The sequence below is a fragment of the Neophocaena asiaeorientalis genome, unplaced genomic scaffold (genome assembly GCF_003031525.2).
Source record: "Neophocaena asiaeorientalis asiaeorientalis breed wild unplaced genomic scaffold, Neophocaena_asiaeorientalis_V1.1 scaffold77, whole genome shotgun sequence".
NCBI lineage: Eukaryota > Metazoa > Chordata > Mammalia > Artiodactyla > Phocoenidae > Neophocaena > Neophocaena asiaeorientalis.
In genome coordinates, this window is record NW_020174645.1 from 4,091,648 (window position 1) to 4,105,603 (window position 13,956).

The 13,956-nt window shown below is 49.8% G+C and overlaps 1 protein-coding gene across 6 annotated transcripts in view; it reads left to right on the top strand.

The window, feature by feature from the left end:
• Window positions 1-13,956, top strand: part of SCARB1 (scavenger receptor class B member 1) — a 78,577-nt gene that overhangs the window by 57,496 nt on the left and 7,125 nt on the right. For 3 of the 6 annotated variants that reach the window (XM_024758686.1, XM_024758687.1, XM_024758688.1), the window contains exons 8-11: window positions 3,557-3,675; window positions 8,285-8,358; window positions 11,958-12,009; window positions 12,912-13,058. In XM_024758686.1, coding sequence (XP_024614454.1) covers window positions 3,557-3,675; window positions 8,285-8,358; window positions 11,958-12,009; window positions 12,912-13,058 — 392 coding nt within the window. The other 3 variants (XR_003005020.1, XM_024758685.1, XM_024758689.1) reach the window with 3 other exon arrangements.

Sequence of the window (13,956 nt, forward strand, 5' to 3'; positions counted from 1 at the left end):
AAGTGGCCAAGGGTGGCCTATGCTGATTGGCCAGGCTGTGTCATATGCTCAGCCCCTGGCTCCAGTGGGTGGGGCCAGCACCCACATGACAGGAGGCTGAAAATAGGGGAGGGGCTTTCTCGGGGTATAGGTTCCAGGAGAAAGAGTGGGTGCTGGACAGGCAGAAACTACATATCCATCCACTGCCAAGGGCTAGGGATGAAAATCGCACTGCCTCATCTTAGCACGTGTGCCAAAGAACTTCAAAAGTGCAAGGGAATTATGTATGTACTATGCAAATAAAAATTTTTCTTTTACGTTGAAATAGACGTATATACAGGGAGATGCCCAGCTGACACGTGCACTTTGAAATTCCACCAAGTGATGGGGAAAGAGGACAGGAGTGACCCCCCTCCCCGCCCAGTCACTGGCCTGACTGCTGGTAGCACAGCTTTGCTTGCCTTTGGTGTTTACGTGAGCGGAATCCTAAAGCATATATTCCTTTTTCTCTATTTCTGTCCTCTTTCACCCACTTCTGCATTGGTGAGGTCCATCCCTGTTGTTGTGGGTGCCCTCTTCCTTGCTGTATAGTATTCCACGACGGGACCACACCTCCACTTCCTTACCTCTTTTGCTGTTCACGGGCATCCGACGAGGTTCTGCTTGTTGACAGTTACCCCGGCACTGCTAAGAACATTCTCTCATACATGTCTTTGGGTGCACCTGTGTCTGTATTTCTGTGGCATTTTATCTGAAGATAAGAAATACCCACACATTTCCCTTGCTGGGCCTTGAGTAGTTCTTGGACCCAGAGAACTCTTCCTCCTCCAACCTCTGTGCTGTGTAGGGTCCTGAGGCCTGCTCAGTGGAGGCCCTTAATCTGTGGTGATCCCGGGCAATTAGGTCTGCTTAGATGTGCCATAAAGCTATAAAGTAATTACCATTTATTACTTGGGTGTTGTCTCTCAGTCTGTTTGGAAATAAAATAGAAAGAAACACGTACATGCATGCATGCTATTAAAAAAACCAAGCAAGTTGGGCTTCCCTGGTGGCACAGGGGTTGAGAATCTGCCTGCCGATGCAGGGGACACGGGTTCGAGCCCTGGTCTGGGAGGATCCCACATGCCGCGGAGCAACTAGGCCCGTGAGCCACAACTACTGAGCCTGCGCGTCTGGAGCCTGTGCTCCGCGACAAGAGAGGCCGCGACAGTGAAAGGCCCGCGCTCGCCGCAGCTAGAGAAAGCCCTCGCACAGAAACCAAGACCCAACACAGCCAAAAAAAATAATAAATTAATTAATAAAAAAAAAAACCAAGCAAGCTGAAGCAAGGGAAGGTGATGGCAAATTGGTCTAGCCCACGTCAGTCTCCCCCTAACCCTGACACCCTGGCCTTGGAGGCATGATGGGGCTTGTTTGAGATTCGCCGCCTTCAAGGGCCTGGCTCGGTGACTGCTTCCCTTAGCGAGGGAGGGGGGCAGTCCTTGTGTTTGCTCTGTTGATATCTTTTCACAGTGAGATGGGAGAATGGGAAACAGGGTTTTCCAAATTGTGAAACATCGTCCCTGGTGGTGCCCAAGACTTCAAAGGTCCAAAGACGTAGCTTTAAATAACATTGACTTACGTGGTGAGCGAGGTCTTCTGCTCTCCATTCTCTCTCTGTCCTTCTGATCACTTCCAGAAGAAAGTACCTTTCTAACACTCGTCTGTCTTTCTTTTTGACAGAGAAAGAGAAAGTCACAGGGTCCAAGTCTCACGTAGGTAACAGTCTCTAGTTAGAATCTGCAACGTTCATTCATTCGCATTGTATTTATTCCTATATTTATTTTCTAATTCTGGCAAGTGTTTGCCAGTTACGCCTCAGATAGCAAGCTCGTCCTTGAAAATATAGCTGTTTATGTAAAGCAATAGCAGTTACTTCAGAGAAGCACATTGTGTAACAGGGCAGGGGGTAGCTGGATATGGCAACACATCAAAGAGGTACTAGGATGAATAAATTAATGTTGAGAAGCATTAAGGCAATGAATGTAAAAGGACTCTGGGAAAAATGAAGTCAGACAGCAGTTAAATCTCAGCTTTTATTCCAAACCAGTGCTTGGCTTTGCTAAGGAAAGCAGAAAGAATCTAGACATTTGAGGTTGCCAGACACACATAAACAGGAATGCGGGTCACCTGGCTGGTAGCAGATGGGCTGCTGTTTTTTAGGGAAGAAGACCTTGTGAGTTTTGTTTGTTTTTTCTTTCTTTTTTTCGTATCGAGGTGAAGTTCACTAATCTGCAATTAGCCTTTTTTTTTTTTTTTTTTCGGTACGGGGGCCTCTCACTGCCGTGGCCTCTCCCGCTGCGGAGCACAGGCTCGGGACGCGCAGGCTCAGCGGCCATGGCTCACGGGCCCAGCCGCTCCGCGGCATGTGGGATCCTCCCGGACCAGGGCATGAACCCGCATCCCCTGCATCGGCAGGCGGACTCCCAACCGCTGCGCCACCAGGGAAGCCCCGCAATTAGCCATTTTAAAGTGCACAATTCAGTGACATTTAATACATTAAAACGTTGTGCAGCCACCACCACAATCTAGTTCCAGAACATTCTCATCAACCCAAAAGGAGACCCCGTACCCATTTACACTCACTCCCCATCTCTCTGCCCCGGCCCCTGTCACCGCCAGTCTGCGTTCTGTCTCTGATTTGCCGGTTCTTGATCCTCATCAGTTTTGAGAGAGGCTTATTCTTTTCCCCATTGACTTGTTGTCCATCAGGCCTGTTGTATGTTGTCCTGAGCACACGAGCATGCATTGGTGTTTGCCTCACTTGGTCAGTTGATGGAGAGCTTCAGCCTCGGGTGTCTGGGTATGAATTTTCCACTCAGAGGGACCCAGGTCAGTCCCTGTTCTCACACGTTGGCGTCCATCCCACAGACCAGCTGCTGGGAGAGAAGGAGCAAAACAGGTGTGTCTTCTCCCCTCCCGTGGACGTTAGGGAGACCTGGCTGCAGGTGTGCACACCTGAGCATCTCTGATCATTGCCGTGTTGCCTGCAGAAGACAGTCCGGGCTGCTTGGCTTGGCGATCCAGATGCCCCTCCTCTCACCCAAGTTCAAGTCTTTCTATCCTCCACTGCCATCATTCCCCTCCAGGCGCTGTCTGCTCCATATGCACCGCGCATTTTCCCACCTCCCTGCGTTGGCTTCTGCCATCCCTTCCACCTGGAACGCCATTCCCTCACCTTCTCTGTCTGGCATCTTTGAGCCAGCTTCTTCTCCTTCCTTTGATGTCTCCTGGCAGAAGCAGCAGCTCCTATGTTACCATTCCTGTGGCACCGAGCTTGTCCCCTGCTGGGTGGGTTCCAGTTCCTGGTGCCTCTTGGGCGCTTGGTAAATATTTGCAGACGGAACGAATTCTCTCTGTCTAGTTATTGTTGTTTGCATCTTGTCATCGTCATGAGGGGGGTGCACTGCAGGCAGTGGCTGTGTTTCATCACCTACGCATCCCCTTGCCCAGCTCAGGGTGTGACAGGGGCAGGGCTCTGGATGTGCCAACATGCTGTCTTTGTCTGACATCCCCTCTCTGCCCCTCTGCCTTCTAGACGCACCCTTATTTCTCTCCCATCCTCACTTCTACAACGCTGACCCAGTCCTGGCAGAGGCAGTGTCTGGCCTCCACCCTAACCCAGAAGAGCACTCCTTGTTCCTGGACATCCACCCGGTGAGCCCCTGCCTGTCAGCCTGTGGGTGGGCGTGGGGATTTCTGTTTGGTGCACACTTGGCTTTCTCCTCTCCCCACTAGGTACCAAGCTGTTCCAGTGTGGGGGTGATGGGAAGCCTGGATTTCTTTGGCAGTGATAGCTTCTAGGCTATCAAGCCTTCAAATTTTGCCCCGACTTCATAGTGCAAGGACTTTATCTCTTTATAAGGGAATTGTCTCTATAAAAGGATTATAAGAAAGTAGATTAATTAGGAATTATCAGCCTGCAAATTAGCCAGCGGCAGCCCTCTGGCTGTGCCAACATACCATAAAGATCTTAAGGTACCACAAGAGCCTGGAACATCTTGTGGATAAACTGGGTTCTGGGGAATTTGTCCTGTGTGTTGTTTTGTCTGTGAACAGGGACCGGGAGGGTATCAGACCTGTACATGTGGCCCTCCCGTGGCCATGTTTTTACCCAGTTGCTTCTTTTCTTAGTGCCTCCGTTCACTGGAAATTTGCCCATTTGGACTCGGTGGCTTTTTATCATTGATTAAATAAGTTCTGTGGGTTTGTGGTCTCCCCCGCAGGCCTTTTTGGAAGCTCTTCTACCCGGTGCTGTTCCCTGCCGTTTTCCTTGGTTACTCCTCAGATTTTCTTAGCCGCTGACTCAATCCCCAGCCCCCAGCACTCCACCTTCTAGCTCTCTCTCTCTCTCTCTTTTTTTTTTTTTCACTAAAAATCCAGGCTGAGACTCTCCTGGCGGTCCAGTGGTTAGGACTCTGTGCTTTCACTGCCGAGGGCGCGGGTTCAATCCCTGGTCGGGGAACTAAAATCCTGCAAGCTGTGCGGCACGGCCGATTTAAAAAAATAAACAAAATAAAATAAAATAAATAAAAATCCAGCTAGTGAAGTCAGCTATGACTGCACACACTCCACATTCAGCAAATATTTTGAACGCTCGTTATGCTACAGGCATAATTCTAGATGCTTCCACCCACACCAACTCATTTAATTTTCACAATAATCTGAGAGGTGGGCATTGCTATTCCCATTTTACAGACGGGGAAACTGTAGCCCAAATAGGTTAAGTGCTACAGCTAGTAAATGGGATTCTTGGCTCCATAAAGGAAAGGTCTGTTCTGTCTTGTTAATCGCTTGGATTCTAGTAGTTACCACAGAAGTACTAGTATCTCAGTAAATATGGGTTTGATTTACTGAGATATTAGTGCTTGAGCGTGAGTAAGGGATGAGGCCGAATTCAAACATAGGTCTTCTTTGTTTTTTTTTTTTTGCGGTACGCGGGCCTCTCACTGTTGTGGCCCCTCCCATTGCGGAGCACAGGCTCCGGACGCGCAGGCTCAGCGGCCATGGCTCACGGGCCCAGCCGCTCCGCGGCACGTGGGATCTTCCCGGACCGGGGCACGAACCCGTGTCCCCTGCATCGGCAGACGGACTCCCAACCACTGCGCCACCAGGGAAGCCCCATATGTCTGTTTTTTAAAAAAATTAACATACTTTCATTTTTGTTTGTTTGGCTGTACCATGCGGCATATGGGATCTTAGTTCCCCGACCAGGGATCGAACCGGCACCCCCTGCAGTGGAAGTGCTGATTCTTAACCACTGGACCGCTAGGGAAGTCCTTACTCTGGTTTTTAGAATAGTTTTAGGCCTACAGAAAAACTGAGCAGAAAATACAGAGGGTTCGCAGACATCGTTTTCCCCGGCACGAAATTTGTCGCAGTCGATGAATGAGCGTTATTATTAACTATAGTCCATAGCTTACATTAGGCTTCATTCTGTGTGGATCAGGTTTATGGGTTTTGACAAATGCATCACGACCTGTATCCACCATTACAGTCTCCTACAGAATGGTTTCGCTGCCTTAAAAATCCCGTGTGTTCTACCCATTTATCCCCCTCCTACCTTCACTCCCATCCAACCTTTGGCAGTGACTGACCTTTTACCGTCTCTGTAGTTTTGCCTTTTCCAGAACGTCATGTAGTTGGAACCATAGAGTATGTAGCCTTTTTTTAAAAATTGAAGTATAGTTGACGTACCATATTATACAAGTGACAGGCGTGTAATGTAGTGATTCAGTTTTTAAAGGGTATACTCCATTTACAGTTATTTAAAACATTGGCTGTACGAACAGTTGTTTTAATGCCCACTACGTTCTGTCCTGTATTAATATGTAGTTAATTAAGTGGGTATTAGTGAATTGAGTTGATAGTAATTTATTAATATGAATCTATTGTGTGCTCTATGTTAAATTCATCCTTTATTGTTAGTTGTGTTAAGGCTTTTCCATACTGTCTTAAACTTTGAACCAGTTTTTAAAAGGCTTTTATTATAAAGCTAACAAACGGTTAGCTTTCTCTTTTAGTTCATCCACTTCACTGCTTCTCTCTCCTCTCTTTCTCTCTCTCTGCTGGCTTCTGGGCATTCCAGCAGGAGCAAGATCTTTTCTCTGTTCTCACTGGTGACTTGCATTGTGCTGTATGGATTTTCTCTTTTTTGCCCACATTGAGAGAGAAACAGTTAAGTTTGGGAGGCTGGGGAGATGCAAACAGCTGTTTTGCAGCAGCGTATCAGCTGACGCAGAAGTAGACTTCTACTTCTCATTTCAGGTCAGGGGCAGACGGGGAGAGGAAGTGGCCTTGGATTTTGTTGTCGATTTGGGGAGGATGGTCATGGGGTCGATTTGCTGATTTCTGATCTCATTAGCCCGGAAAACAGAATGCCTGCTGGAAGCGGCTTCTCTGGTGCCTTCTTTCCTGCTCCTGAAACCGGTGTGTGTGTGTGTGTGTGTGTGTGTGTGTGTGTGTGTGTGGTGACAACAAGGAAGGAAGGAGACACATTTCCTGGAGAAGGAAGTGGCCTGAGTGGAGACCCCAGAATGTAGAGTCTAGAAAGCAGGATGTGTCGGGTCTCCAAGATCACCCCCAAGTTGGAGGATTTGCTAGGAGGACTCCCAGGACCCAGCATATGGTGGTACCCACAGCGGTGATGTATTGCAGTGAAAGACACAAGGCACAGTCAGCAAAGAGAAAAGCACATGGGGTGAAGTCTGGGGGAACCAGGCACAGGCTCCCTGAGCCCTCTCCCAGGGGCGTCACAGAAGACAGCCTTCATTCCCCGTGTGAGGTGTCCTCTACCAGGGACACCCAGTAGAGACTCAGTGCCCAGGATTCTTACTGGGGATGGTCATATAGGCGCCGTCTACCTGGCACAGACCGAAATTCCGGACTCCCAGAAGGAAATCAGGTGTCCGCATAAACCACAGTGTTTGTACAAACTGTCCTGGTACAGTGAGCCCCTCTCATCTGTCAGGGAGAGGTGGGAGCCCTCCTGAAATCCAGGACCGCAGACGCCAGCCAGGGACAGCCTTGCTAGCAGGGCAGCCTCACCCCTGCTGGCTCTTTTGCACATGCGTGATCTCACTCCCGTCCCACCGGGCTCTCAAGTTCAAACTCTCCCCCGTCCTGGGAGCATGGCCTTTGGCCAGTTGCTCTGTGCCCCTGGGGTCCCAAAGGACCTCAGGATGCCAGGCTATATTGGAAGATAATGCCCTCTCCCACTGGGGTATGTGATAACAACACAGCATTTATGGCTCTGAGTGTGGCTGTCTTGCATCCCTTATTTTGCCCTTGCAGAAACCCTGTGAAATGGGCAGAGTTGTCTCCACTTTCCAGATGAGAAGAGTCTCAGCTAAGAAGCAGCAGTCTGTCCTCAAACCTAGGTTCCTTTCCACTCTCATTTCCTGACATCATTCTGGAAGCACCTTCCTGGTTTTGGTCCTATATGTGTGTCACTTTTTGTGTTATTGACTTACTACTTAAAAAAAAAAAATCTCATCCAAAGAAAAAAAAAAATTCCTGCACAAAGGAAGCTTTCTATCATGACCTCAAATCGGAAATTAAAAATGTCTCTACATAGGGAATTCTCTGGCGGTCCAGTGGTTAGGGCTCTGCGCTTCCACAGCAGGGGGCGCGGGTTCGATCCCTGTTCGGGGAACTAAGATCCCGCAAGCTGTGCAGCGCAGCCAAAGAAAAAAAAAATCTCCAAGTAAAGAACGCAAAATATCACTAGGCTCTCTGTAAAATACCGTCACCTGCCCTTGGCACGAGCCTGAGGCCAGCTCTGTTGAAATGGAGATCGGGTGGAGGTGTATTGCAGAGGCACTAGGGGCCCAGCAAGCTCCCTGCAGACTTTCTCTTTGAGACGCTGGTGGGGAGGGAATGGGGGGTGAATGGAGAAGAGAGTGACTTTATTAACATGTAAATCTATTTTATTTTATTTGGAGGCTGGAGGGAGGGGCGATGACTGGGAAACGTCCTTCTGCACTGGGGGATGCGTCATGCAAGAGAACAGATGGAAAGGGTTAGTTCTTTTTCCATCCAGAGCGAGCCTGGCTCACCAGAGGGGATCCCTCGAGGTCGTGGACATAAGAGCCATTTGGGGAACATGTGTTTACCCATCAGGGCTTTGAATGGGTAGCGGAAGCCCCATCGGATGGGCAGTTCATTTGGGATACGCACCCTCTTGAGCGTGACCAGGAGAGGGCTGTCTGAAGGGGTCCCCAGGGCTCCAGGGAGGCCGGGCCCCTCACTGCTCTTGTTACTGCAGGTCACCGGAATCCCCATGAACTGCTCTGTGAAACTGCAGCTGAGCCTCTACATTAAGTCTGTGAAAGGCATCGGGTGAGTGGGGTCTGGGAGCCCCGGGCTGCCTTGCTGTTGAGAGATCAGGGACTCGGGACTCTGGCCATGTCCTTGGGAACCTGGCATCTGGGGAGAGAGATGGTCCTTCGGGATATGGAATCTGGTCCCTGCCCCTTGAACCCCTGAGGGGGGTCTTAGCTCTCAGCCGAGCCCAAACTGCATCCTGACATCCCTGCCCTGTACTCTCTTGACATTTGTCCCCCAAATTAGCCAGACTCTTCCATCCAAGCTGTTTCCCATTCGACAGAGTAGCAAAAATTAAATCCTGTCAAAACCAAGTGTTTGTAAGTGGAAACTTAGCGAACAGTCTTCTGAAGTGAGACCGTTCACTTAATGGGAGGAATTCTTTAAGCACCGGTTTTCTTTTTCTTTTTCTTTTTTTTTTTTTTTTTTGAGTTGGTTTTCAGTAACCGCTTTATCAAGATTTAATTCACACAGTATAAAACTCACCCTTTACAAGTGCACAATTCGGTGATTTGTAGGACATTCACAGAGCTGGGCAGCGTCACCCCAACCAATTTTGAAACATTTCCATCCACCCCCTCAAAAGAAACCCCACACCCTTTAGCTGTCACTGCCCATTTCCCCCGCCCCAGGCAACCCTTAATTTACTTTCTGTTCCTGTGGACTTACCTATTCTGGCCATATCGTGTGAATAGAATTATATAGTACGTGTCTGGCTTTTTTCACTTAACACGATGTTTTCAAGGTTCATCCATGTTGTGGCCTGTGTCACTGCTTCATTTCATTTTATGGCTGAATAACATTCCATTGCATGGAAAGACCATGTTTTTATTCATCAGTTGATGGACATTTGGGTTGTTTCTACTTTTTGGCCATTATGAATAGTGCCGCTTTGAATATTTAAAGTTTCTGTGTGGATGTATGTTTTCTCTTGGGTAGATACCTTGCAGCAGAATTGCTGGGTCATATGGTGACTCTATGTTTAAGAGTTTCAGGAGCTGCCAGACTGGTTTCCAGGGCGGCTGCGACATTTTACACTCCCACCAGCAGCGTGGGAGGTGCCAGTGTCTCTACATCCTTGCCAGCTCTTGTTATAACATCGAGTTAGGATAAAGCTGGGTGAGGGAGCACACTGGTCGTTACGTCAGGGTCTGTACTTCTTCATTTAAAAAAATTATTTTGGGGGCTTCCCTGGTGGCGCAGTGGTTGAGAGCCCGCCTGCCGATGCAGGGGACATGGGTTCGTGCCCCGGTCCGGGAAGATCCCACATGCCGCGGAGCGGCTAGGCCCACGAGCTATGGCCGCTGAGCCTGCGCGTCCGGAGCCTGTGCTCCGCAACGGGAGAGGCCCCAACAGTGAGAGGCCCGCATGCCGCAACTTGGAAGCACGGAGTCTTAACCTCTGGACCACCAGGGAAGTCCCCTGTACTTCTTAGCATATTTGAAGTAGTTTCATTAAAAAAAAAAATTCCCCCAGAAAGATTCCTGGGCTGCAGGAATGTGAGCATCTGTTTGGCTTTGTGAGATGCCTCTCAGCTGGAAAGAATAACACTTTGAGCTGGTGAGCATGTCAGTGCAGCTCATCCTTACTCCCCCACTAGCTTTTCATTTTTACATTTTGAGGCTGCTCAGGGAGTTTGTTCCTGAAGTGTTTGTGGCTGGTGAAACGGCCCCACACGTGCATTAGGTGTCTGCTGCCCAGACTTGAGCTCCACAGGGCTCCCGTCCCTCAGTGCCTGGTCTGCTAACTTGGATGTGCGGGGCCGGCAGGTGACTAAGTGGAACCCGTGGGGATGGGACCGAGGGCCAGCCTCTGTCCGGCACCAGGGCCCGTGCACTCAGTGTGGCCACATCCTATGCATTTGCAAATGCATTTTTCAAAATCTGGATGTTAACACACATTTCACCTGTTGGGAGTTCATTCAGATTTTTGACAAATGCTGCTCAAGCCAGCAGTCTATCTGGGTGGCTGGATTCTGCCTGCTGGTGGCCCTGAGCCACCACCCTGATGTCTCTGGGCCTCTGTGTTCCCATCTGTTCGGAACCAAGGCCACACAGCTGCCTGGCTGCCCCTGTGGGCTGGGGCGGTGGTCTCAAGGGCGGTGGTCCAACAGCAGTGCTTATCAGCATCTCCCAGGGCTGTTGAGGAAGCCGTGTGGGAAAAGTCTGGAGACACCACCGCCCGCCCGGAAGCAGAGCTGTCTAGCTGTGACTTGTCTGAGGAACTTTTGTGCCGTTTGCTCACAAGATAAAGGCAGCAGGGTTGCACACTCTGTGCATTCAGTTGACATCAGTTCTTACAAACTCAGATTAAAGAGGCTGAAGTGAAGGGGATGCGCCATTGTATTTGCAGAGCGTTCTCCGTGTCTGTCTCCTCTGTAGGTGATACGGTGTAAATTCATTTCACTGAACGGTAGTCTACTGAATAAGCGCTTTTTGAGAATTGTGATTGAGGATTTTGACCTTCTGTGCTGACTCTGGTGCCTGTCCCCTGAGAGAGTGCCAGCTCCCCTCCAGCTGCGCCTTCTTTAAGCAGACCCAGGAATGGTGAAGTTACAGAATATTTGTTTGTCCAGTAGTTTGCTGGCATTTGACAACAAGGCAACAATAATAAACATCAAGCGCTGTATGTCTTTTTTTTTTTTTTTTTTGGCTGTGCCACACGGCTTGTGGGATTTCATTTCCCTGACCAGGGATTGAACCCAGGTCACAGCAGTGAAAGCCCAGAATCCTAACCACTAGGCCACCAGGGAACTCCCCTAGAGCACTTTTTATATGCTGGGTATTTTTCATGGTGTCGCGTTCCGTCCTCACTAGAGCCCTGTGAGGAGTTCCATTATAATCCCCATTTTACAGAGGAGGAACAGAGAGGGTAAGTAGTATGGCCAAGGTCACACAGCTATCTAGTAGCTGACTGTGTCGGGGGTCCCCAAGACCACTCTCGGGTTTGATGATTCACTGGGAAGACTCAGGGGACCCAGCATGTAGTTAATAGTCACGGCTGTGATTTACTACAGAGAAAGGATACAAAACATAATTGGCAAAGGGAAGAGGTTCACGGGGTGGAGTCTGGGGAAACCAGGCACAGGCTTCTAGAGCCCTCTCCCAGGAGGGTCACACCAGGACACGCTTCATTTCCCCAGTGACAAGTTGTGACAACATGTGTGAAATGTCCCCTACCAGAGATGCCCAGTAGAAACTCAGCACCCAGGGTGTTTACTGGGGGCTGGTCACGTAGGCGCCTTCTGCTTGGCATGGACCCAGATTCCAGACTCCCCAAAGGAAAGCAAGTGATCAGCATAAACCGTGCTGTTTGTTGGCTGGGCGTATTGCCATCCGGAATAAAATTGGGATTCTGTTTCTAAAAAAGAACAAATGGATATCAGCTAGGTCCCTGGCAGCCCCTCCACGTAAGAATTTTTCATTTAAAAAGATATTGTTGGGTTGTCAGGTTGCGCCCCGTCAGGAGATGCCCATTGCTCAAGCCCATGCCGATCAAGTTGCTGCAGCATCAAATCCCCCCTGACCCTGGGGCTTCCGATCACAGGTCCAGAGCTGTCTGATCTAAGACACCCCGTCATAACTTCTCACTTGCTTGGTCTCGCTTATTTCCAGACAAACTGGGAAGATCGAGCCGGTGATCCTGCCACTGATGTGGTTTGGAGAGGTAAGGCTGCTTCCCTCTCCCCGAGTACTGGGCACCCGGGGGCGTGGTGTCTCATGCCTCAGTGAGGAGTTGATGTGGGCATTTGGGGCAGGAGGCTGTGTGCGGTGGAGACGCTGGGCTGGGGTAGCTGGACTGAGTAATGCAGAACCATCTGTTAGAAACTTCGCCCTCTCCGAGCACTTTATGTCAGTTATCCCACTGGGTTGAAAGGATCACAGGAGATGAGGAACACAGGAGCTGCATGAAACTGTAAAGTCCCTGGTCAGGGTGTAAAATAATTTTGTTAACGCACATGGCCCCTTCTCCTGAGATGAAGGGAAGTTGGTTTTCAGGGTGTCAACTTTTTATTGAAATTTCTTCTCTCCCAGCTTTTCAGGGTTCCTTCTGGCTTAGCTCGTTTTAAATCAGGGTGAGCTAACCACTGGAACAGTCTCCAAATGTCAAGTTCACTTCCCACTCACATCACAGTCTGATGGGGGGCAGGCGGAGCTCTGCTCCACGCAGACATTCAGGGACACCCAGGCTCCTTCCATCTTCTGGTCCTGCCCTCTTGGAGATCTTCAGAATCCGTCTCCATTCAGTAAATTGGGAAAGAGATGGAGAGACTCATATGGGAGCCAGGCAGGCGTGGAAGTTGCAGCATCACTGTGCCCCCATCCCATTGGCCAGAACAAGTCATATGGGCCTGCCTAGCTGCAAGGGAGTCTGGGAAATGTAGTCCTGTTGTGTGGCCCCAGAGGAAATAAGAGGCATGGCTGGCTCCATCCATCGCATGCTTTGGCCAGTGGGCTTGAGATGGGAAAGGGGTTGGGGGACGGAGGGGTGTGGTGTGGGGTGGCGTCTGCACCCTCAGCCCACAGTACGTGGCACCAGTCCATTTGTTTATCCTTCTCCTTCGCCAGAGCGGGGCAATGGAGGGTGAGACCCTTCAGACGTTCTACAGCCAGCTGGTGTTGATGCCCAAGGTGCTGCATTATGCCCAGTACGTGCTCCTTGCCCTGGGCTGCGTCCTGCTGCTCATCCCCATCGTCTACCAAATCCGGAGCCAAGTAGGTGGCGGCCAGAGCCTGGCCGGGGCCGAGTGGCCCCTTGCTTGCTTGCCTGGGGGAAGGAGGGGCTCAGATCAGATCCCCCAGCAGCCCCTTCCTGCTGTGCCCACGGACACCTTCAGCCTGCAGCCCACCTCGGGTGGCAGTCCTAGGTCTCCGCCTGGGCTGGGGAGCTGTTGCTGCATCCTTGCTTCTCTTGCATGTTCTGTTACCACTTCTCTGCCTGTTCTGGGAGGCCTGGGGACCCTCCCTTGGAGGGGCTGCAGGTGGTTTTGGATCATGAGACCTGGTACTTGAATGGTTCATTCTTCAAGTCAGCAGCTGCTGGCTTTCAGGCTCTGGCAGGTACAGGGATACGACAGTGAACAAGGCAGTTGCTACTCCCGGGAGAAGGGGGGTGCGGGGACTGGCATTCTAGTTGGAAAGACAGGTGGAAACCAAGTAAATAAACAGAAGAGATGATTTCACCGATGATAATAGAAAATGTGATGGGCTTAGGGCAGTGCTGTCCGATACGAATACAACATGAGCCACGTGTGTGATTTTACATTTAAATTTTCTAATAGCCACCTTAAGTAAAAGGGAATTAATTTTAATCATATCTTTTATTTAACCCGAATATATCCAAAATATCAATATTACCATGTTCACGTGTAATCAATATAAAAAATATAAATTTTTTACATTTTCTTTCTGGTTAAGTCTTGGGAATCCGGTGTGTATTTTACATTTACGTCAGGTCTTGACTGGGACCCGCCCCTTTTCAAAGCCTCAACGGCCATATGTGGCTACCAAGTTGGACACCACAGCATCCAAGGGCGTTGGCGACAACTACAGAGATAATGTCAGAAAAGGTTTCTCGGAAGAGGTTGAATTTAAGCTTACATGTGAATGCTCA